This window comes from Polistes dominula, unplaced genomic scaffold, assembly GCF_049000335.1.
Source record: "Polistes dominula isolate Pdom_NZ unplaced genomic scaffold, Pdom_raw_medaka contig_24, whole genome shotgun sequence".
Classification (NCBI taxonomy): Eukaryota; Metazoa; Arthropoda; class Insecta; order Hymenoptera; family Vespidae; genus Polistes; species Polistes dominula.
In genome coordinates, this window is record NW_028301150.1 from 6,975,292 (window position 1) to 7,002,889 (window position 27,598).

Here is a 27,598-nt window from a genome sequence, read left to right on the forward strand (position 1 = left end):
ATAATATTTAATATTAACAATATATATATATATATATTTGTTTTAATTCGTTTATTATAATTGTTATTTAAAAACATTATTATAAGCAACTTATATATAAAGTTATATTCGTTTGTTACGTTGTGTGTGTTTCTTTCACACAGTTATGAAATTCAATTATTTCTTTTAAGTTCATATAACGTTTTAAAAAAATAAGTTTTTGTTTATAGATAAAAGAATTATTTAAAACATGTGAATTATTTCAAAAATTACATTTATTAATAATGAAAAATAAATAAACTTTTATTGGTTAGTCATAATCGACTTATCCAATAGGTTTTATGCTTTAAAAGTAATCATAATATATATATATATATATATATATATATATATATATATATGTGTGTGTGTATTAGGTGTAGCAATTAATTCTGTACCTTGATATTAAATTCATTGCATAAAAATCGTTATGTTTGTTTTATCAAGAAATTAGTTGTTTAGTTAACCTATGATTTAAATTTTCTGTAATTTATTATTCTACTAATTAATTGAATTAACAAAATCAACTTTGAATTTAAATAAAACTTAAAAATATTTCTAATTAGATAGATTAGTAATCTTACTGTTATAATTAATTAACAAGTATAGTAGCTATTGATAATATAACAAATTTGTTCAATTGCTTAATGTTAAAAGAAAAATCTATCGTTTTACTTTCTCCTTGTTTACTTACAAGAAATTCTTATCGGAAATAGAAATAGAACTATTGTTGGTTGGCTTTTGCAACATAAAAACATTTCTTTTAAATTGTTTGTTCATAATTGAAGAACCTAATCTGGACATAGAAGAATTATACATTTGCGTTCTAGTGTATTGTGTTAACATATTTATCATTTATCACAGATGTTGTTGCAGCAATTACTTTACTGTTTCTACTATGCATTTGCACAAACAATAATTGTTTATTTAAACTTTCTAAAGTTTTCTTCAAATTACGATATTCATAACTTATTCGCTTTTCATTACGAACAGCATTAACATAACTGTTCTTTAAGATTTCATATTTATCGTTCTGAAATATTGTTTAATGACATTAAAAAAGGCAATAGTGTTATTATTAGTTAAAATAAAAAATAGAAAAAGTTAATTTACTAGCTGATTAAAGCAGTGCAAAATAATGTTTGTCTGTTCAGATTGGAAAGTTATTATAGGCTTTAGTGTTGTTAAAATATCCTCTAACGGTGCAAAAAATCTTGATATTTCTGGTGTTAAAGATTTTGTAAGCGGCACGGTTTCAATTTTTGTAGATTTGCATTCAGGACAGTTTTCCTTAACTATAAGTTAAAACAAGTATATTCTTAAATATTTCTGAAAGTTACAATTTTATAAAATAAAATACAAGTTTTTAGTATAGCTTGCTACATAATATGTAATTCTGTTTTTACAATTTAACATTACCTTTTCTTAGGCAGTCATTACAAAAAATATGTCCACATTGAGTCAATCTAAATCGAAGATTATTTTTAACATTATTGCAATAACATTTATTGCAAATATATTGTTCCATTATTATTTCTAAGTTATAATAATTTGTATTATAAATTTGTGATAAGAATTAAAAATAATTAAAAAACTAGAAAAGGTAATAACCAACTTAATCTTATAATAGATACGTTTATTCTATTCTCAATTAGTAAAGTATCAAATTCATATAGATTATGCTTTTATTTAATTTTAAATTTATTTATATTTTCGATATTTTCGATATCTACAAATTATGATCGACATACATACACTCGATAATCGCAAGTTTTATCATTCGAGAATCACAATCGATACGATTCGAGATATTTTGTATAAAATGAATCGACATTTTTTTAACATATTTGATTATATTTAATCACGTAATATGAAATGACGTCGTACAATAATAATTTAGAAACCTTCCCTGGAAAGCAAATAGTATTTACATCTATATTTGTAAGTAAAATTTGATTTTTATGACCATACAACATTACATCAACCACAGAATGTATAACCTATAAATGAATTATAATAAAAAGATGTTATATTTTTTAAAAGTTTAATAATTAAGTATATCATTATAAAGTAATAAAATTATTTATCAAATATTTATATAATTAATAAATTTTTTGTATTCAATTTATATATTGATTTTCATTTAATTTCTAGTTATTTTTTATAACAGGCAGGAGCTAGTGCAGGAATTTGCGTGGATACAGTTTTATTTCCAATAGATACCATAAAGACTAGATTACAAAGTCAATATGGGTTCCTACAATCAGGTGGATTTAAAGGACTATATCGTGGTTTATATCCAGTACTTTTAGGTTCTACGCCAACAGGTAAATAAATAAAAGGCCTCACACTTATTAATTTTATATTGAAATATAATCTAACTAATGTGTGTTGTAGCTGGTCTGTTTTTTGTTACCTATGAAACTACCAAAGTATATGCACAACCTTTAGTATCCGAAAGATACCGTTCTTTAATTCATATGGGGGCAGCGTCGCTATCAGAAATGGTATTTCATTTTTATGTATTCTTATGTCGTTTAAAGGATTAAATAAGTATTTGTTAACAAAAAATTAATATTTTATAAAAAGGTTGCATGTTTAGTACGTGTACCTGTAGAAGTTATGAAACAAAGAAAACAGGCTTATTTATTAGATAAAGGTAATTTCAATATTAAGTTTTTGTACCGTGGTTATTGGAGTACAGTATTAAGAGATATGCCATTTAGTTTAATACAATTTCCACTATGGGAGTATTTTAAGGATGTTTGGTCTCTCTATGTACAAAGAGATGTATATCCTATTGAAGGTGCAACATGTGGATCATTGGCAGGTATCATATATCTAAAACTATTGCACTGTAAATAAATATAAATTGATAATAATAAATTATTATTTTAGGAGCTATTTCAGCCGCCTTAACTACTCCATTGGATGTTGCAAAAACAAGAATAATGTTAGCTAATGAAATAGTACAAAGTTCCGATCTCAAATTATGTACAACATTACGTGCGATATATACCAAAGAAGGAATAAATGGGTAATTTTTTGAAATAACATTTATAATCAATTAATAATAATAATAATAATTATATATATTATTAATAATTATAATTTATATATATATATATATATATATGTTTTGTAGCCTTTTCGCAGGTGTTGGTTGTAGAGTAATGTGGATTACCATAGGAGGTTTTATATTTTTTGGAGTATACGAAGAAGCCAAATTATTAGCATTAAATTCATTTAAATATAAGAACTTATAACAAAGAATTTCATCACGATAGAATAATACGATTATTTTTGTTTAATATGGTTTGTATAAATCAAACTTCATTGTACAAATTTTATTTATAAAACACGTTGGGATAATCCTATTATTTTTTTTCTTCACATGTATAATACATATGCGTAATGTATATTGTCCTATCTAAGTCATTTTAAAAGTTAAGTAATTTAATTTAATAAAAATGAAATAAATTCCATTATATAATGGACAAAAATTTAATCCGAAATAATTTTCCGTTATGTATATAGTTATTATTTTTCATTACTTTATTATTCAATTTGTATTATCAAATATTAAATAACAGTCATTTTACCTACATCGATGAAACAATAATGTAAGAAACAAAAAAATACCCAAAAATAGGAATTAAGCCTCTATAGACCCGTGTTACTTTTAAGTAACATATTAATTTTTTTCAGCATTTTATTAAATAATTTGTTTTTTTAATGAAATGGTTTATATATCTTAATTTTATAATCTATCTGAGACAACTAATACCATATTCATGATGGTTGCTAGCATAATCAACATAAAATAACAAAATAAATGTTATACAAACTGTTTGCAGTAGAAGAAAGAGAAACCTTTTTTTTCAATTGATACTATTTTTGTTTCTATCGATGTTTACCGAATAAAAAATTATGTATATAGTAGTTTTGAGTTTGAAAATCCATAAAAACTTATTTTTTTGCATTTCAAATATAATTTTTTTAATTTTTTTTTTTTGATAAAGTTTTTTTACTTTTAAGTAACATTGGTCCATAGAGAAATCTTCTGTATATTTAGGATCGCGCTTCTGTGTTCCGTCGAATGTTGGAACAAGTTGAAGAATTCGTTGCAGCAAACATCTTTGATCAATTCCTGATCATCTTTATCAGTTTTATTTGAGGAAAAGATTCGAAAATTCTGGAGGGATAAATTTTTACGAAAAAAATAAATAATTTACACCGGTGGTCAATGCTTATAAGCGAGACTGTTTATGTCAGGAGTACAAAGGAATCCGTAAAAAAAAGAGGACGTCCTGTTTCTACTAATGTAGATAAACAATTATAAAAAAATATAAAAAATAAATCAAGTACAGTACTTCCATCAAAAAACGTGCGGAAAGATGAAGTAGAACATTGGGCCAATTTTTTCAAACAAAAGAGGATGCTGCAAAAAACCTGGATGTAAAGGAATTTCGAAAATAATAAATTGTTTAAACAGGAACATTTTTTTTTCATCTGTATATTTATGTAAATAATAGATGATTTTCAATTACAAAAATTCGGCCCATAGAGGGTCAATATTATAAAAACAATGGGGGTTTGTACATAAACCTTTCAAGATTCATTAATATTTGCGTGTAATTCGTTAGATACAAAAATAATAATAACAATAATATTAACAATAGTAAGTAAGAAGAAGAAAAAGAAAAGTAGAGAGAGAGGGAAAGAGTTAGAGAAAGAGTGAGAGAAAGAGAGAATATTTATGGTAATTATCGTGTAGTGTCGAGCACAATGACAATAATGCGTCCTTCGAAGTAAATATAAGGATATATAGTAGAGTAGTAGGTACTAAAGAGAAAAAGAGAAAAGTGGTTGAACAGTATAGGAATATCGGTAAAGAGAAAGAAAGAGAGAGAGAGAGACAAATGGCGTGCCGGTGGTGTAGGTGCTCGTGGAGGGGGAGAGACTCATGGTGTTAGCAAGATCCGTGGTTCGATACGCGTGTGGAGAGGATTCGCGTTCAGTCGATGCGTGCGAGCGGACAGAGTCGGTAGTTTTGTTACGCGCTCGTTCGCACCGCGCTCACATCTCGTCATTTATTATTTTTATTTTTTTTTATATAAATCGATCGATCGAACTCGATCTCAATCCCGATTTCGCGATCAATAATTGTATTTGCACCCTTATTTTTTTTTAATCTTTTCCTCGATTATTTCTTTTTTTCCCTATCTTATTCGTTTCATTTTTTTTATATCATTGTCAGAATAAAAAATATTAAAGAAATATATCTGTGGAAGATAGAAAAAAAAGGGAAGGGAAAGAAAAGAAAAACACTAATCGAGAATAATTTTTTAATATTTCTCTCAACTATTATAATTAGTAAAGTTTTTATATATATTCGTATCAAGTCCTGGTATATTTGAAAGGAAATTTTTTGTTGTATCTTCTTTTTTTTTTTTAATATATCCTTCGATCGCATTTTTCGATTAAAATAAAAGAAGAGCAGGAAGAAGAAGAAGAAATCATCATAATTGTCACCGTCATCATCTTCATCATCATCATCATCTCTCTTTCTCTTAAGAGCAAGACACATTCCAACACTGTGTAAACTTTCGACACGCTCTTCAAGTATATTCTTCTCTTCTAGCTTGATTCTCTGAGATTTATTCAGGTAAGCTTTTAGTCACTTTGTCATACAATTTCTTTTTACTCTTTTTTCTTCTTTCCCTTTGTTTTAACCATTTGTCCATTGATATTTCTTTTCTAATAATCTAACATAGCCACAAAATTATTTTCATTCTTTTATTTTATGTTAAATCCTTTATTTTTTTTTTATTAATAAGTATATAGATATGCACAAATGCATTCGATACTATTATTATTATTATTATTATTATTATTTTTATTATTATTATTCATTCATTCGTTATGTATATATATAGATTTTTAGTTGTGTATTAAATGTTCTTATCTTATTTTATTCTTCGTTATTAAGTATATATCCGAAAAGAAAAATCATTGAAATAATATCGAATATACAAATTGGTAAATAATTATTTTTATCTATATCCTGTGTGCACGCATACACACGACACGTACGCACACACACATATATAAAGAAACTAATCGTATGTGTCCGGTGGAGGGGGAGGGGTGGACAATTAAAGAATCTATTTCTTATATCTTCTTTCATCTTTTTATCTCTCGTTCTTTTTCCTTCTTTTTTTTCCTTTTAGCTTTTTTTTACTCGTTTTATTTTTTTTTTTTTGCGCGCGTTAAGAAGAGCAAGAGACGCGATTTGATCGGAAGGCCGCGGCGCGAGATCGACCTCGAATTTGCGGAGTAACGAGATAAATCCGACCTTCGTTATCGTAAAGTTGGGGAACGGTTACGTTATATAATGTTTGTATTTGCTATTTTTAGGCGTCTGCAGGCCAACTACCGTCAAATTTCGTGCTGACTCGGTATTGTTCTCTCTCTCTCTCTCTCTTCCTTTTTCTCTCTTTTTTTTTTCTTCTTACCAATTCTTTTTTAAAAGTCTAAATGCAAGATCGATCGAATGTATTTATCCCCCCTTGCCTCCTTCTCTTCCTTGTTGATCGAGATCTACGCGAAAGATTTTTATTTTTTCTTCTATGCTATTTTCTTTTTTTTATAACTTTTTTCCTTTTCTTTTAGAAGAAAAAATTATTAACAATTTACTATAAGTAAAAGAACTCTAGAATCAAAGAACAATTCTGTTAAAACATAACTGTTGAATGATTTGACATTTTTCTTGATTTTTCTTTTTTTTCCGTAGACAGAATTATACATTTTTACATAAGTGTATGTTTGTACATATGAGCACAAATGAGTACATATGTGCCCATAATTATGAAAGTTGTCTAAGTCATGTATCTCTTGTTTCGAGACATTTAAAGTTTTATATTTGAGCACTGTATGAATTCTATATAATATTCAAGTAACAAATATTATCTAACGATTCAATTTTTGACAATATCGTGAAAATTAAATTGAATTTATTTAGTTTAAAATAAATTTGTGCGTAATAACTGATAAACTCATTTTTTTTAAATTTTCACTTAGACCACTTTCATAATTATGGGCACATATATGTGTATATATACAACGGAATAATTTTTGAGTTAAATTTTCTGGTCTTACAAAAAGAAAAAAGATGATAAATATAAAATAATAAGAATAATCAAAAAAATTTTCAATCACTGGATGTATAAATATCATATATGTATATAATAAAAAAAAAAACACAAACGCATAAATACTCTTTTTTGTCTTTAATTTAGCATTTCGTAGGAATACGGGTTAACAAGAAGAAATCGGTCATTGGTCTTTAGATTAAACCAAAAAAATTAAATCTTCTTTCTTCTATCTATTTTTAAATCTTCGACAAAATTTATCGATCAAATTTAATAATACAAGATTAATCATATACTTATATATATGTGTGTCAATAATGTTATTAATGTAATAACTTCTTTCTATTGGAAATCTCGATTCTCATTATTGAGAGAGAGGAAGGTACAATTTGCATTAATGATCTTTGATCTCTCGATTAGCTGTCAATGATCGAAAAGGAATAATTAATACTGATGATTTTTCTTTTCCTGACATAACGTAGGCGTTTATCGTGGGTAGTGTTAATTATCCGTTTGTTAAAATCATACAAGATAAGATTTTAAATACTTATAATTAGTATACAAATAACTAATCATAAGGGTTCATTTATCATAGGTGCGTTATTAATTTATGTATTATATTTTATCACACTTATACATATTATGATAGTTAAAGTTATATTACAATAAATAACAGATTATCATAACATACAAATACACACACATTTATTATATATCACATTGTACAATGTAATGATAGATATTCTATTCCAATAAATAATACATTACTGTAAATATTCATTACGTATTATAACACATAGCACGACAAATAATTTAATATATATATTATATCTATATATACAGGGTGATCCACTAACTCTTGTCGCCTAAATAGTTCCGAAAATATGATAGCAGGAGAAACATTTGTATAACAAAAATTCTATGGAAAAATGAAGGCTATTATATGACGTTAGTTCTTTTTTGTTAGATGGAGTTGTTTTCGAGATTTAATGGTCAACTTTGTTTTTTGTTTTTTTTAAATAGAATGCTATATTTTAATACTTATTTTCTGATTATGGCTGTCGATATATATACATATTTAGTATGTGTTGAAAATTCAACATATAAAATCTTAACATTCCCTTTTATTTCGGTCTTTCACGGTAACACATACATGAACAGTGTTGGAGAAAAAAAGAAATTAGAAAGAGATGGGTAAAAAAAGTTAAAGAACGAAACAATTATTTGTAATAATACATATGTAGTATATACAGATATATATGTTACCGTGAAAGATCGAAATTGGAAGATGTCAAGATTCACATAGTCGCTTGGTATATGTCCGAAACATTAAAGTAAAAAAAACAAAAATAAATCAAAATGTTCGGTCTTTCACCGAATACATATTTGGTACGCGTTGACAATTCAACGTGTTAATCTTGATATTCCCTTTAATTTCGGTCTTTTACCTTAACACATATACTAACAATGTTGGAAAAAAGAAAGAAATTAAAAAGAGGTCGGGGAAAGAGTTAAAGAACGAAGCAAGAGTAACACAACCGTAGTAAAAGTCTGCGGTTTCTCGTGGAGGTTGCTACCGAGTGAAGAAATATAAAAGGCCGCAGCACCGCGCCGTTCTGACGACGACCTCGGGGAGTCGGCTTAAGGTCTGGGTCAAACTATTCTCGTCGCGCATCGTTCCTTCCTTCTGATGATATCCAACCGATCGATCGATCGATCTGTGCGATCTGAATTTTCACATCTTTAATCCTATTCTCGATCAAGACCGATTGATAGATCGATCGATTGACCGATAAAATCGAATCGTTACGATCTTTGATAAATTAATACATGCATAACCATATATATACATATATAACAACATTGTTCATATATGTGTAAGGTGAAAGACCGTAATTAAAGATAATGTCAAGATTCACACGTTGAATTGTCAACACGTACCAAATATGTGTTCGGTGAAAGACCGAACATTTTGATTTATTTTTTTTTTACTTTAATGTTTCGGACATATACCAAGCGACCATGTGAATCTTGACATCATTCAGTTTCGATATTTCACAGTGATATATATATATATATATATATATATATATGTATATACTATGTATTATTACAGTTAATTGTTTCGTTCTCTTGAACTTTTTACCCATCTCTTTTTAAATTCTTTTTCCCCAACATTGTTCATATATTTGTTACCGTGAACGTTACCATGAAAGACCGAAATTAAAGGGAATGCCAAGATTCACACGGTGATATAATATATATATATATATATATATATATATATATATATATATATTCTATTTTGAAACACAAATTCTTGGAGCTGCTACACGGACATTTTTTTCTATGACTTTCCATTTATATTTAACCTTCTTTTTTTTATCCAAGAAAATTTCAATGACACAATGACAAAGTTACCAACTAATTGATTTCCATTAATATTTTTCTTAAATATATATTTGTACGTAAATTGATCGAAACAAATTTTTAGAATGATTAATCAATGATTTATCGATTTATTATTTTGGATATAAGAATATTACAGAAAAATTATATCATAATTTTAAACATTGTTATATATCTATTTGTATATGTAAAATTGACAAAAAATATATAGTGTTCGAATGATTAGTCAAATTATAATTACTTATTCAAATAAAATGATCTATCTATGATCGATAAAGATTTATATCTTATATCGTAATTTATTGTTTTTTTTTCTTACAGATAGAAGGATGATGATTCAACAAAACACTAATTATAAAAGTATAGGAAGAGGAAGTTATTATCCGTGTTCTTGTAATTGAGAAAAATACGGAGATTTCAAATCTTATAAAGAACACGAAGAACGTCGTTAGATTGAGAGAAAAGAAGGAAGAAAAAGAAAAAGGAACACTATAATTTTTCTACAGTTTGAAGGAAAAACGTTCATTATAAGGAAGAAGCAAAAGAAGAAAAAGAAGAAAAAGAAGAAAAAGAAGAAGATGATGATGAATATGAATCGACCGATCAGATTATTTTTTCTTATGAAACAATGTCAGCGATCGGTTGTACCATCATTAATGATTGGAAATCTTTGACGATAGTAATAAAAACAGAAAAATAATAACTTTATTAATAAATCATAAATAAATAAATAAATAATTTAATTAATTTACAAAATAAAAGAATCATTATTTATTCTCAGACGAAGAGAGAGAGAGAGAGAGAGAGAGAGAGAGAGAGAGAGAAATAAAGAAAGAAAGAGTTAATAATACCAACAATAATAACACAATAACAATAATAACAACAACAACAAACAATAACAACACAAAGAAAGAAAAAAGAAAATAAAGAAATGGAGTTCATTGGAAGCCTTCGATTACGAAAGAATAAACAACATTAGCGACATTACCATATCTTCTTCTCTTTTTGGTTTTCTTTTTCTTTTTACATTCACACACACACGCGCACGCACGCACGCGCATACATACGGAGTGTGTGTGCGGTAGTGTGCGCGCGCGCGTGTGTGGTGGGGTGGTTGCGTGCGTGCGTGCATAAAAGTGCAATAAAATTCATTATACATTATTAACGAATAATAATATTAAATAGTAGTACTATTTTTTTTATGGTGATAATCGTTAATATTAATACGACAAATGTGTCAGAGTATATTAAAACTCGCGGAAATGTCGCGTATTTCTAATCGTGCTGTTAGCACGATAGCCGCATCTATCGGTATATTATTATTGGTGATCTTCTTGGTGATACTATGGACAGGTGGTGTTGGTTCATGGAACCATACTAAAGTTATCCACGAGGAAGATACCACCAGGAAGGATTTGGTACAAGGAATAAAAAATTCGAGCTTACAATCGATTAGTGTATTCCATTTGATCGAAGAAGATCATACCGAGTTTAATATGACGATACTCGACAGGACAACTGTTTCCTTCATCAACGAAGGTGAGTTTATTTGCTTGTTTTTTATTCTACGTATTATAATTCTTATTTAAAATTCATTTTTATATTTCTCTCCTTTATGTATACATATATATATAATTAAAATATTGTTTTAACAATATAACGTTCATAGGTGTAATTGTGTATAAAATCTAATATACCAGTATCAATATATAATATAAGTTTTCTATGTTATTTCTAACATAAGTGTAGCATATAAACTCTATTTTACTACTCTATCACACAATATTTTATAATTCCCATTATATATATTGATTATAAGTGTATAAGTATATATATATATACAGTGGATATAAATCATTGGATTGACATCTAATTGTAAGTGATTGCAGATTTTATCGATAGATGGTTTTTAAAAATCCACAATCATTTGCCAACTCAATATATGTATATTACAAATAAATTTAATTTTAAGTATATTTATCTATATCTCTTTCTTTTCTTTACTCTCTTTCTTTCTCTCTCTATCTTTTTTTTATTAAATCTTGCAAATAAGTTATTTGTACTAATAAACATTAATAATTAATTTCTCTCTTTCTTTTTCTTTCTTTTTCTTTGAAATTTCGCATTTGCAAGGAGCGCCGCTCGGGGAAAGTTAGAACGTCCAGACGTCCTTGTAAGGCCGCTGCACCAAAGCAGCACCTACACCTTCACCTACACCTTCACCTACACCTACACTTACACATACACTTATACTTTTATACTTACATACATCTCCAATAATCTACAACCTACAACCTCCACTTCCACCTTCTTAACATCCTTCTTTTTCTTTTTCCTATCGCCACAATGTCTACCTTTATTCTTACTTATACCATACACGACCTTCCCCCTCTCCACCCCAGCCTATCCCACTTCCCTCCTTCCTATCTATCTATCTATCCTCCTCTATGTTCTCTCAAAGTATCCTTCTTCGATATAGTATACTTTAATACTCATGAAACGAAGAAGTAATCTTCCGCAGGATGTTCGTTCTTAATCTACGTGCCTTTCCAATTATCTTACCAACGCTAATGATCTTTAATTGTCTATCGGAATTGCTTACTCACCTATACGTGACATATATAAATGTAATATATATATATATATATATATGTGCTCATTAAATAAAATTATAATCTTATATTCTATATATTTATATATATTTATTTATATATGTGACTTACCAATATATATTTCACATATACCTTTCTTTCTTTCTTATTCTTTTAATAAATGTATGTAAATTTTAAATCAATGATTTTATTTTTCTATAAATATACATATACATATACATAAATTATATTTCCTTTTACTTTTGAATATATTAACTTATACGTAGAATGTTTCTTTCTCTTTCTTTCTTTCTTTCTTTCTTTCCCTTTCCCTTTCTTACTCTTTTAATAAATGTATACAATTTTTGAATCAATGATTTCATTTTTCTATAAATATGCATATACATAAATTATGTTTCTTTTTACTTTTGAATATAATAAATCATACGTAGAATGTCTCTTTATCTCTTTCTCTTTCTCTTTCTCTCTCTGTCTTTTTCTCTCTTTCTTATAATAAATGTGCATACAATCGTTCGATGATTTTATTTCTTTACAAGAAATATATATCTATACATGTACATAGATACTTAATTATCTCTTTCATCTTACACCGAGATAAACTTTAAGGTCTATAAATTCTCTTATGCATTCTCTTTGCACCTGCATTTGCATTATACGCTTGTACATATCTTTTATATGTGTTGTATCTATCCATACACAAATACTTTGTACATTGTACATATATATACGTATAACGTAATACCTCTTGATTATTTTCTCCTAAGGTTGCTTATCTTCTATCATCTTTTTCCTTCCATGACCATTGACTTACGTGAAACATCTCGATTCGATCTATAGATCGATCGATCGATAAAAAAACAATCATTGCACTTAAAAAAAAAACAACTAAAATTAATAATAAATTTATACATATTATAATTCGTATGTGTCAGTGTTTCCGAAGAGGTATAAATATTATATCTATATACATATTCAATAACTTGATGATTTTTTTCAATTCTCTTTATAAGAATTGCCGACTTAATCCGAAAATAAATTCTACAGAGCAATAACCTCGATTACGTTACGTATGTAGTACGTTAAAAGCACATCACGTATTTTCGTGTATAGACGTCACGGGACTTGCTACACGATAATTGTCGATAAGAGAAAGAAGCAGCTATGAAAGATAAGAGAATAGATATTTAAATATGCGTGTATTATATACATAAGAAATGTGTACTTAGGGTATTTACATATTGAATCGAGAAACTTCTCCTATCGAAAATTCTAATTTCAATTTCTTTCTTTTCTCTTTTTTCTTTTTTATCATGTAAGTATAATATGTATATCTTAATTCAAAACGAATAATACTTATCATTATTATCTCTAAAATACTATCTAGAATGTTTTATTTACCCATATATACGAGTAGATGTAGAACAAAATGAATAATATAACGAATAATATAAATTAACAAATATAAGTTGAACAAAAATTATTCTAATTGGTCCAGTATAAGTTATTTATTGAGTATTTTTTATAGAATATTTTTCAAATTGTTTAATAAAAGTAAAAGTAAAAGAGAAAACATTTGGAAGAAATAATAATTATCTTGATTTTCGTTAAACATAGAAAATCTTGTTAAGATATTGAAGAAATGATAAAAAGAAGTTGGTTTACAATTCAAAGCATTACAATTTGCATTTCAACATTTCAAATACTTATAAAAAAAAAAATAAAATAAAATATCAAATGTTCACTTATTGAATTAATTTGTACTTTTAGATCAATATTGTAATATTAATTTATTAATTAAAGAAAAATTTTACATAAATATATCTTATACAAAAATGTACATAAAACATTTTTCTTTTTCCATTCATATTAAAAACATAAAAAAATAAAACAAAAAACAGAAAGAAAAATAAAAAAAGCAAAAATAGAAAAGAACATAAATAATTATATATATTATATTTATTTCATGCTATTAACTAAGAAAATGATCAAGGTGAACGAATTGACCTTTTTAATATTAAAAAGAGAATTATTATGTCCCTTAGAAAGGATTTCTTTGTATTATAATAATTTCTTCGAATTAACGTCGCATATAAGCGTCTACATATAATACAAAATACATTGAAAACTTTCCTCTTCTTTCTTTTTAATTTCCTAGTATATATACTTACAATTAGTACACATGTATAACTTTTAACGTAAAAAAAAAGAAAAAAAAAACCAAAAATAAATAATATTAAAAAAATAATTTTTTTGTTGAACATATTCTCGAATATGATATTTGTATTTTTGAAACGAGGAAGCATTAACGTGATCGAGTAAGCTGCTGTTAAAAAAGACAAAGATAAAGATAAAGAGAGAAAGACAAAGACAACGATACAACGAGGACGACACGATGACGATAACATCGTATGATGCTGAAAGTGCGTGACACTAAAGAGGCTCGTATTTCTTTAAGGATCAGCAGATACGGATATATCACGTGTTTTACAATTGCGTTAGACCTATCTTTTTAACATCACCCCTTCCCCCTCACCTATTCCTTATATTTCCTCCCCGATATATTCCTTATACCCTATTTTTTTTCTTCTTTTTTTTCTTACATCTTTTCTTTATGTCCAACACGCTTATTTAATTTTACAATTTTAATAGGATTTTTCTATATAAGTTTGTAAGATATATTGTTTTCTTTTGTAGAATTTAAATTCTTTGATTCGTATGTTTTTTTAAAGATGTATTAGATATCGGATAATATTTATTTGTTAAGAAAAATAGAGTTACAATAAGATAGTAAAGTGATTATAATATATCATTAGTTGATGGTTTTTTTAAACTCGTTTTTGTTAGATTTTTTACTTATAAGTAGTATATTAATAGTAATTATTGATATTAATACAATATTTTAAGGTGTTAACTTATGAAAATATGAAGATGCACGAGTAAGTCAATTATGTTCTCAAATTACATTAAAGTTATTGTCATAGTCAATATATTTGTAAGTTTTAATTTATTTTGAAATGTTCAAGTTGTCGAACAGGGTTTTGGGAAATAGTACTCTTGCTTATTGTCTTGGTTTCTTTTTTTCTGTCAAGTTCATAGATTTAATTAAAAGATAAAAGCAAAAACTGGCGATCAGGTTTACAAAGAGACTTGTCTTTGTTAGTTAACAATAAGACTTTACTTACAATTAGTATATTAATAGTATACCTTCAAAATTTCAACATATAAAAATATGAAGATGTATGAGTAAGCCAATTTCGATACAAATAACATCAAAGTTTTTGTCATAGTCAGTATAATTGTAAATTTTAATTTATTTTGAAATGTTCAAGTTGTCGAACAGGGTTTTAGGAAATAGTATTCTTGCTTATTGTCTTGATTTCCTTTTTTCTGTCAAGTTCATGGATTTAATTTAAAGGTAAAGGTAAACTCGCGATCAGGTGATATTCCGAAAGTAAGAGCACATAAAGTCTTGGTAGACTGCGTGGCGACGACCTCCGACCAAACCGGCCAATCCACCTGAAATACGTTCCTTTCCATCCAATCTATGTATATGTCATGTACATGTGTATATGTTTATGTCCGTGTATACGTGTATTTACGTATTAGTATTTCTCTTTATTACTCTCTTCCGCTCTTTTTTCTTTTTTTTTTCTTTCTCTCTCTTTTTCTCTTTCTATCTTTTTCTCTTTCTATCTTTTTCCTTCTCTCTTTCACTTTACTTCCACTCTTGTACACACTTTACGAGTTTTCTTGGACGTCCCTTAAAAACAGGCTTCGTGTAACAGAATATCGTAGAATATACATCTGAGGTATGACGCATCGATACTTTCAGATCTACATACGAAACGATCCACAAACTATCGAATCATTTCTAAATTACTCAGAAAGTCCATAATATTTTTTCTTTTCATCGATATATCAATAGATCTTTTTTTTCCATAGAATTTTTTCATTAGTTTCTTGTGTTTAATACATAAATCATTATTATTATTATTATATCTGAACGTGTGATTTGTTTTTCTTTTTTATATTAATTTAATATTATTAGGTGGACCGAAAAGTAATGTCGCTTTTAAACCTTAAATTCAGAAAGAATAAATTTTCAATAAGTTTTTATTTTTAATCAATAATGTAATCATCTTCGTTATCAACAATCTTCTTTTGTCTAGTATGCAAATTTTTAATACCGGATCGATAAAAATCAATCGGTTTTTGATGAAAATATTGAAATTGATATGCGTAGAAACGACACTACTTTCCGGTCATCCTAATATATTATATTAACATATAAATCTTTGTTCATTTTTTTTCTAGATGATTTTATACAGATTCGATTGATGATCATTGGATCATGCAATCTTATATATGAAAATATATAAAAATTTTTTTTTATATTTTTTAGAAATGATTTGATGTAGACTTAATTTGTAAATTATTTAATCCATATTAAATAAATATATATATATATATATCTTTCTTGATATTTAAAAAAATGATTAAATATTAATCAAACCATCGGAAATTATTCAAATTATAAATTTATAAGGTTATAGATCTATATTCATATTTTTCAAATGATTGAACATATTATGTAGGTGGATTAGATTAGTTTTCAAATAATCTAGAAAGACATATATATATATTTTTCTTTTTTTCTGATTGTGATTTTAATTACTATTAGAATCATAGAAAAATATTATTATTTAGATAGAAAGAAGGTTCAATTATAATTAACGTGTACCAGCGTCACTTTTCATCTTGGGTCATTGCAACATACATAGTACTCGTATATAATTCTCATTGCCGTTAGAATATTATCATCATTATAATCATCATCATCATCATCATCATCATCATCATCATCATCATCATCATCATCATCATTGTCATCATTATCTCATGATCATGATCATAATCATAATCATCGTCATCGTCAAAGCCAAGTTTTTTTTCTACTTTTTTATCCGTTGTTTTTTTTTTAATGTTCGTTAAAGTATTCACAAAGGAGAATGAGATTCGTATATAAAACTTGTCGTATATTCTCGGATAAGAAAGATGAAACTAAAGGTCACAACCATTTCGAAAGTCTTTAATACCTGATTGATCATCACCAATGATAGTCTCAATGGTTCTGTGTTTGTACGATAACCTCGATAGAGAAATTTATGTTATTATCGATATTTTTACAGAAATTTTCTATTGTCTTATTGAATAAAAAAAAACAAAATTAATTTTTATTAAAAATGATCGAAAAGCTGTTGCTGTTAAAAAAAAAAAAAAAAAATATATATATATATATATATATATATATATATATATATATATAATAATTTCTATTCTATATCATGGATCATTCTCATTTGTGATTTATCAGTAAATATGTAAATTTTATTACTTGATAATAAAAAAAGAAAAAATAATAAAATAGTAGAAGCAGGTAAAACCGGCTTAATATTATTCTAGATATCTCTATCGAACTTGTGTAAAATCGTGTTATTTATTTTTTTTTCTTTTTCAATCATTGCACCGATCAAAGAGTAACTAATACTTTATAATTAGATATTTTTAATGTTAATATAATAAATCGTACACTTATACATATGTATCATTTTGCCTACACGATTGCCAATGATATAATTAGCTTGTTAGTTCTGTAATATTCATTGGTTTATGCTTATATCTATGGTTCTTTTTTTAAGATTTAAAATAAGATTATAATTATATATCTGTATGATTGTGTATGTATAGCATGTGTATTGTTAGAACTTTTTTTTCAAAGATTATGACATTTATACTTTGATAAAATTCAAATTTATATATTGGATTGGAAAGAAAGTATCCGCAGAAATTTACTTTTATTTCAAATTTAAATTTACAAAGAATGAATAAACCGATTTAGGTAAAATATGCGCCGTTTTGTTCGATAACTTTTTGCCATTTTAAAGGTAATTTCATTATGCCTTTCTCATAGAAGCCCTCATCCCTATTGGCAAAAAAGTGAGACAATCAATTTTCACAAGCCTCTTTTGAGGGCAGCTTAGTACTGCCAAGAGTATTTTGCATGGACCGGAAAAGGTGGTAATAACTTGGTGCCAGGTCCGGACTATACGGTGGGTGCGATATAACCTCCCATCCAAGCTCCCGGAGTCTCTGCCGGGTCGTCAAAGATGTGTGCGGTCTAGCGTTGTCCTGATGGAACACAACACCCTTTCTATTTACCAATTCTGGCTTTTTCTGGTCAAGCGCCTGCTTCAATCTGGTCAGTTACTGACAGTATATGTCCGAATTGAGTGTTTGGCCATAGGGCAGCATCTCATAGTAGATGATTCCCTTCCAATCTTACCAAACACATAGTAAAACCTTCTTGGCCGTCAATCCGGGCTTGGCCGCCGTTTGGGATGCTTCGCCGGCCTTCGACCATGATCTTTTACGCTTTACATTGTCGTATGTGATCCACTTTTCATCACCAGTCACTATCCGCTTCGGAAATAGGTCGATTTTATTGCGATTCAGCAGTGTATCGCATGCATTGATTCGATCAAAAAGGTTTTTTTGCGTTAAGTCGTGTAGCACCCAAACATCCAGCTTTTTTTTGTATCCAGCCTTACTCAAATGGTTCAAAACGGTTGTATGAGTGGTATTTAGTTTCTGGGCTATCGATCGAGTGCTCACGTGACGGTCTACCTCAATTCCATGATTTTATCAGCATTTTCGACGATTGGCCGACCAGAGCGTCGTGCATCTTTGACATCAAAATTTTCGGAACGGAATCGAGCAAACCATTCCTGTGTGCGACGTTCACTTACAGCATCCTCACCGTAGACCGTACACATTTTTCGGCATGTTTTTGCAGCGTTTTTGCCTTTTTTATAGTAATAAGGCATCACATAGCGTATTTCTTCGGAAATTTCACTCATTTTCAATGGAATATAACTTTTGACACGCACGACAAATTGCGAAACTGTCTTCATAGAGAATGTAGCTGAAAATGTCATCTTTCAAACGGCGTATAGTATAACCCGATACGAATCATACAAGCCGAGATATCGACGCTAGCACCATCTATTGGCAAATTCCGCGGATACTTTCTTTCCAATCCAATATATATGTATTCAAAATCTAAATGAAGATAAAAGATCTACGTGTTGTCTGTTTTCACTCATAGTTGATTCATCATTATGATTCGTCCTTTTTCTTCGTCGAGAAAATAATGTATAAGTATATATGTATATAGATATATATGTATATAGATTTTAAGATATACCGACAGTTTAACAGATTTATAAGATTGTTATTAAGAAATATTTGATCGTACCTAAATAGAATTAATTAAATTCTTAAAGTTTTAAGTTAAAGATTAACATTTTTAATTGATTTATAATAATTCACGTATTTTGTAAAGGAAATAATATGATTTATGAGAGATATTGGATTCTATCTTTTGTATTTACATTAAATGTAATACATGATTCATATTTGTATTTACATAAAAATTATATTACGTATGTGAGAGTCATAAGAATATCATATAGATATACAAATGCATACATTTATCATATAAAAAAATAATATATGTAATGTTAAATATTTTAAGTGTAAATAATTGAAATGAATTTTTTCATTTAATTAAATAGCTGATATATGTATATGAATTTGTGCCATTTAAATGTTAAAGTTATCGTGAGAAATTATTTGTGGTATAAAGATTACAATGTAGGAAGAAAAAGAAGAAGAAAAAAAAGAAATGTTAACTAAGGCAATTTACCAAATTTTGTCAACAAAGTTAAAAGAAGCTTGGATTTTATTTTAGTTGTTGTTTCTACCTGAAACGTTTCTTCACAGTCATTCCCCTAACAGGTTACGATCGTTAGTCACGTACACAATATATTAACGCAAACTCGATATTTTCATTCTCTTTAAACAGCAACTTATTTCACTTACGCGATTCTTCGCGTGACTATACTGCAAATAATAAGAGAAAAGTTATTGTTTTTTATCAACAATGTGACGACATTATTAGCACATATTATTATTATTATTATTATTATTATTATTATTATTATTATTATTATTATTATTATTATTATTATTATTATAACTGCGTTCATTGTAATAGCAACTAGAATCAAAATTTATAAATTTTTATACGAATAATAATTACATATATCACTTCCCTCCCAAAAAATATCATTTTCAGATGTATTATATAATAATACTATATAAATCCTAATACATAAAATATAATGATTATAAAAAATAACGTTTTTATTTGCATATCTTTATATATAAAAATTTAGTGTCACATTGTTGGTTTCCAATGAACTTCGAAACTACTGAACCGATCTTAATGAAATTTTTTTTATTTTGTGTAATTTTTTTCAACTTAGTACATAGGATAAATTTTGTCCCGATTATTTTTATTTTTTATTGCTAATTTAAGGATTTGTTATTTGGAGGTTATAAAGGTCTGTATGTACTCTAAGTTTTCAATAGATGGCACTGTATCACAATTAAATTATTTCGACATATTCACGTCATACGTTTTTTTCAGATTTATATATGACATAACTAACGTTGCTTTTTATATTTTTTCGTGTATTATTATTTTATGTATTCTATTCTAATTGTGGTATTATTTTGTGTGTTGTGTTATTTTTATATATTATATATTATATATTGTATATATTATATATTATATATTATATATTTTATATATTATATATTATACATATATTAGAAATTGTATTTTTTCTTATGCCTTATTTGAAGTCCCAGAAATTATTAGTAAATTTTACTACATTAAATAGTTTAGAATTATATTAAATCAACGTTTCATAACAGAAGCTACATCAACAGTAGAATATATAGGCATATTAATAAATTATTATTATTATTGTTATCTTATCATTATAACATAATAGTAATAATAATATAACATTTCACATATAAAGAACATTGAATATAATTTCAAATATTAGAGTTATTTGATTTTTACAGACAAATATGTAAAAATATTATTGATTTCTTCGATTTATCGATCGTACTGTCAAAAATGATATATCGATCGAGCGTATATAAAATGTAAGATTTTTTCTTTCTAATTTTTTTTTATTATACACGATAAAAGGACAATAATTATGAGCGGCTATTCGTTGAAGTTTAAAAAAGAAAAAATAAGGACGATGAGGGTTCGTTCATTGTCATGGTATTGATAGAGAGTACTGACTATTCTATAGTATGTCTATAAGTATTTATTATAGTTAGTCGAACAAACCGGTCGATAAATCTTTTTACGGCGCTCCCTTGGAATTTGCCCGGAACTCTCTCTCTCTCTCTCTCTCTTTCTCTCTCTCTCTCTCATTCACTCACACCAACTTCCTTTTTTTTTAGTTTACCTTCCTTCCATCACTCATTCATTTTTCAAAAAGCCTAAATTCTTTTCGACTAGTATATATATGTACAGATGTATACATTTATCATATAAAAAATAAAATATAAAATGTAAAATATTTTCACACTAGATATACATTCATTTTTAATATAATTATTTCTAACACACTAGTCAAAATGACTGGTGTATATAAAAAATGCTTTTTGAGGCCTCTATTCTTTATTTACTCTTAAGAATAACAAAAGATGTTTAACAATAATAATTTTAATAGATAAATGTATTTATAGACATATTTAAATAACAAAACGCTTAATTATTTACAGAAATTAAATGTTACATGAAGAAGAAATTTTGAATTAAAATGGCCCGACCAGTCAAAATGACTGGTCTGGTATATCTAGTATTAAATACATAGTAACTAATTGCACTTTGTTATAATTGAATTAAGACGTTCAATTTATTATTTTTATATGTATATATATATATATATATATATATGTATATATATTATATTTGATTTTTTTAAAAGTTCTTTTTTTTTCTTTTAATTAACATTTTTCCCGAAAAAAAAATTAAAGCAAACAATTACCATCTATTCCCACGAATAATTTCTAATTCTTTGATATTAATAAATTCTTTTTTTTCTTGTTTTTTCTAGCAATATTATATTCTAACATTTGTCACATCATCATTATTATCGCTACTTGTTTGTTTACTTTTTTTTATTTATGTTCAACAATTGGATAACATTTAAATCGTAAGCAATAATTTTTTCTTTTCTTTACTTTTAGAAAATGTTTTCATTTTATATAAATACGATGATTTTGATATATTTTCTTTTCTTTTTTTTTTTTTGAAATCCTTCTGTTAAAATTTTAATTTAAAATAAATCCTAAGAAAAGATATATTATCTCAAAAATCAAACGTCAATAAGATATATACGAAATTAATTATGACACCATTGTGAAATAATTCATGAAAAAAAAAAAAAAGAAAAAAGGAAAGAATTTGTATTTATATTTTTTTGTTCGCTAAAAAATTGTCATAGCTTTTTGACATTTCATTCGAAAATAAAACATAAAAAAAGAGAGGATTAATATACTATTATTTCATAACAGCGCCCATTTTATCGAGGTGATACACCTTCGGGTATTGTTAAAGTAATGAGACCTCTGAATCCTTCCTTTCTTACCTCCTCACCTCTCATCACCCCCTCATCACCTTTTTATTCTTCTTTCTTGTCCTGCCTTGCCCTACCCTATTTCGTATTGCCCTACCCTTTAAATGTTAACGCTCTATTCTTTACCTCGGTCAGTGTCATTGATTAACAAGGAAATAATATAAAATAAAGTTTTTATTTTTAATCAATATTATTATTTTTTTTTAAGAATAATTAATTTATCGAATTCAAATTCATTTTGTTTTCTAATTATGTTTTTGTTAAATTTTAAATACAAAAAAATATTTTGTGTTATTATTTATTAAAATAATATTAATATGAGAAGAAGTTACATTATTTATTATTACTTTAAATGAAAAATTTTTGTTTCTCCAATCATGATCATTCGAAGATTATAATTCCTTTTTGATGATATTCATTTAAAAAGAAAGTAAAACATCGATCTAATCGAATAAATATGTACTTTACATACATACAAGTTATACACATATACATATATAGAAGCTTCGAAAATGGCTAATGGAAAAATGTTTGGCATGATGCCAGTGTTCATGCGAGTCGAACAAAGAAGGTTTACGTTTGATATACGTTTTTGTAGAAAGTTCAAGAGCATTTCAGTCTTATCCTATCATCCTAAAGATATATACACTTAGCAGCATACACACACACATATATATATATATATATATATATATATATATATATATATATATATATATATATATATATATATATATATACATGCATGATTCGAATTTCTCGTAAAGTACTTATTGATTTTCTACCATTTTCAATTGGATTAAAAATACAAATAAAAATGACTAGCATAAATAGGAAAGAAGAACAAAAATTAGACATATAATATAAAAATATCCTTTCTCATATATATACATAATTAATTAATTATAAATTTATATAACGAATATAATATATGTATATATATATTCAACACTTCTGATAACATGATACTTTTCATATCCAATTTACACTGATTCGTAGATTTTTATAATGCGATTATAAAATCATAACAAAAAGATAGAAAATGATATATATATATATATATATATATATATATATTATTAAATATTAATATAAAAAAAATATAAATAATATATAATATAACAAAAAATATATATTTATATAGACTATATATTATTAAATATTATTATATTACTAAATATATGTATTTTAAAAATATAATAATTAATATAATAAAATATATATAATAATAATGTTATAAGATAATATTAAAATTCGCGATATTTTCATGAAATTTTCAAATAATTGGTATATCGTTGGATAAAAGATTGATAAATTTTTGTCTTATTTTAGTATGAATCGTCGAGTTCAATTTCTATGAAAATGTTTATAGAAACGTTTTCTCTCGAGAACGTGTGTCTGGCAATGATATTGGCAGTAGGTCATGTCTTTATGGGTTCTCGTTCAATCGTTTAAAGCGAAAATCTCATCTCAAGGTTAAAAGCTTTGGCTAAAATTGCACCGGATGGACGGACGAACGGACAAACGGACGGGCGGACAGACGGACGGACGGACGTGACTGTAAAGCTGCGCTAAAACGTTCTTTATTCTATCGTTAAAATTTCGATTCGTCTTGTACACATACATACATATATGTATACATATCTACGTGTATACATACGTATTTATACTTGTGTATATGCATACATACATAGATACGGAACATACGTACTATATATTAATAAAATAAATAATTATATTTTATTATTATTTTTTATTAAATACGTAAAATGTTAAGCAAGAAAAAAAAATGATTTTTTTTTGTTCATTACATTGGGAGTTAGTGATAATAAAATATATATATATATATATATATATATATATATATATATATATATATATATATATATTTATTTATTTATTTTTATTATATATTATTATATAAATAATATATATAAATTAAAATAAATAATTAATATAATTATTATATAAATATTTAAAATTATTAAATAATTTATATAAATTAAAATAAAATAAAAATATTAATATATAAATAATATATAAATGTATATAAACATATATTAATATATAATTTTATATTACAGTTTAAAATAATATTAAAAATTTTAGATAAAATTTAAACAGATTTTATAAATATATAATATTATATATGTATATAAACAATTTATAATAAATTTGTTTGAATATAAATTTAAAATATATATATACTTATTTTTACCAATATTTAAGATTAATAAGATTCAATTATATTTTTGGAAGTATTGATTATCGATTAACGTTTCAAAATAATCGTTGGCGTTTAATTTCTAAATTTTCTAGAATTTTCCTTCTTGCACGAATATAAACGAGAAAAGGAAACTTTTATCAATAATATTTTCGAATATTGAAATAGAAAAAAACAGACCAATAAAAAACGATACGATAAAATTAGGTAAATTATATGTTTTAACAAATTAATACATACACATACACATACATACATATATTAGGTCTACCGGAAAGTTCTGTCCATTCTGACAAACACCGGTCAAATTTTTCATCTTTAGGGATAAACAATTTTTTAAAAATGCAATATACAAATTGTCATCACACTATGATAAGAAATTATAAATAATGATAATTGATAAATATTAGTTAATTAAAGAGATATGAAAATTTATTACTTTTGTTTTATTCTAAAAATGGACAGAACTTTCCGGTAGACCTAATATATGTGTATATCTATAAGTTCAAATTTTTCCAGAGAAGTTACCAATTTTTTCTTTGCTATCAAAGAAGAAAAGTAAAAAAGAAAAGGAAGTAAAAGGTTACACACAATCTCATGTACAATTAGAATACTCGCGACTTTTTGGTGCTTTCAATTTGACATTTATCGCAGGACATATCCGTCGAGGTCGAACCATCGAAATGTAAGCAGTAAGAAGAGAAATCGTTTCCTTTCTCTAACTTTTTATTCTTCTTCTTCCTTTTCTTTTTTTTCTTTTATTTTCTTTTCCCCTTCTTCTTTCGACCAAAATTTTGTCATTTAACAAACGTAGAAGGGAGAGATGCAAAAATAGAAATTCAATGTTTAGATTATGTTGATCGATAAATTATAAAATAGATTTTGTATTCTATTTTATTTGTAGAAGAAAATAATTCTCGGATACTGTAACACGTATCGTAGATTTTTACGAACCATTCTTTTAGATTATTAATTTTTTTCTTTCTTTTTTTTTTTTAAATTAACAATAAACTAATAACCAAAGAATTCTTTATATCGTATAAATTCGTTTATGTTTCTGTTTTTTTTTATCTATATATAAAAAAAATAAAAAAAGGAAGGGAAAAAAGAATCACATTCACTTTTACGTTGGCTTGTGTTCTTTTTCTTTTTCTTTTTCCAAGAAAATTATTAAAGCTTTTTTACAATTAGAGCGTAAAGGGGGTCAATGAGTGAAAAAAGATAGAAAAATATGGAAAAAGATAAAGATAGAGAAAGAAAGAAAAAAAAAGGGATAAAGAAAGAAAGAAACATACGCATGTTCTCTGGTCGTTTTGTGCAACTGTATATCCGTCTATCGTGCATCTCTCATATCCTGTATATTCTCAGTCAGGATATCAGATTATCACGTGGTAAGCATTTTTCTGTGGTGCAAACTGTCTACTCTCGACCTCGAGCAAAAATTATTTTCCCATCGTGCTTTTGTTGCTTTGTAACTTTTAAACAATTTTTTTTTCTTTTCTTTTCTTTTTCTTCCGTTTTATTTGTTTTCTCTCTTTCTCTTCCCCTTCCCCCACTTATTTTTCTTCACCCTTTTCCCTCTGTCTGTTTATCTGTTTCTATTTTTTTTTCCTTTTCTTCTGCTTCTTTCCATTTACGAAAAGATGAAAAGAATGAAAAAAAAGTTAAGGTCATTATTTAAAATTTTTGTTTTGTTTTAGGTCGAAAGAGATATTTAAGAAAAAATATTATCGATGCGAATAATAATTTTCATGCGTGTCCTTCGTTATAGTCATCGAATTTAAAGTATTTTAATAAAAAAAAAAAATGTATTGCGTGTTTCGTTTCTCTTATGTTAGTTAGTCTTGACTCGACTAACTAAACTGTGGGTTTATTCCTACTATAATTAAATACTATCGCAAATGTGAAATACGAGTATCCTTCTTTTGCGTTTTTCCACGAAAGTAACGTGATTTTTTTGGAAAATGCTTATATTACGATCATCATGTCGCTGACCAGGGAAAAGATAATTAACAAGATGGACGGAAGGGGGATATAGACGATGCTGGATGTTTTTTTTTTTAACAAAAATTATACAAATACAAAATCAATTTATTAATTAATGAAAAATTTTAGAAATACTTAGAGAGAGATTATAATAATAATACAAAATATAATGATGATTGATTAACGTTTGCACAGTATAATTTCATTATAAATAATTGTTCAAAAAGATAATAATAATAATAATAAATTAATAAAAAATATAATAACGTATCAACGTTTATATTAATGATTAATAAAAAAATTATTACACAGCTAATTATTTAAATAAATAATAATAATAACAAGCGTAGGATGTTAATACTAGGAATGTTATCTTTATTAAACCCTTCTTAACGGGAAATCCAAGAAAAACGGAGAAACTAAAAAGAGAAAAAATATAGGACCCCGTTTAAGATTCAGTTTCCTAAAATTCCCGCTAGGTTCATCCCACATTGATAATTAGCATTAGATGGTACAACAGCATGTATACCACTTACTAGTTAGTAAGCATGTGATGGGGTTGCAATGGGGGTGTTAAACACTCCTCGGTATATACGAATCGGATACGAAAAGAAAAAAAAAAAC

General features: G+C 26.4%; 3 protein-coding genes across 3 annotated transcripts in view; 2 read left to right on the forward strand and 1 right to left on the reverse strand.

Moving 5' to 3' along the window:
• Positions 1-402: 402 nt before the first annotated feature.
• LOC149030846 (uncharacterized) lies at positions 403-1,565 on the reverse strand. Its single transcript, XM_089177819.1, is given in 4 exon segments — positions 403-853; positions 855-1,051; positions 1,132-1,313; positions 1,438-1,565. Coding segments are annotated over 4 exon segments (633 nt in total). The 5' UTR covers positions 1,547-1,565; the 3' UTR covers positions 403-708.
• A 186-nt stretch (positions 1,566-1,751) lies between these two features.
• On the forward strand, positions 1,752-3,526 carry LOC107066674 (mitochondrial S-adenosylmethionine carrier protein). The gene is made up of 6 exons (XM_015321515.2): positions 1,752-1,959; positions 2,189-2,345; positions 2,416-2,525; positions 2,608-2,848; positions 2,917-3,055; positions 3,164-3,526. The coding sequence occupies exons 1-6, from the start codon at positions 1,894-1,896 to the stop codon at positions 3,282-3,284; spliced, it is 834 nt and encodes a 277-aa protein (XP_015177001.1). The 5' UTR covers positions 1,752-1,893; the 3' UTR covers positions 3,285-3,526.
• A 7,012-nt stretch (positions 3,527-10,538) lies between these two features.
• LOC107066628 (ADAM metallopeptidase with thrombospondin type 1 motif A) overlaps positions 10,539-27,598 on the forward strand; it is a 101,007-nt gene continuing 83,947 nt past the window's right edge. Inside the window, exon 1 of the mRNA XM_015321437.2 lies at positions 10,539-11,120. Within this exon, the coding sequence (XP_015176923.1) occupies positions 10,814-11,120 (307 nt within the window). The 5' untranslated portion in view covers positions 10,539-10,813. The remainder of the gene's footprint in view (positions 11,121-27,598) is intronic.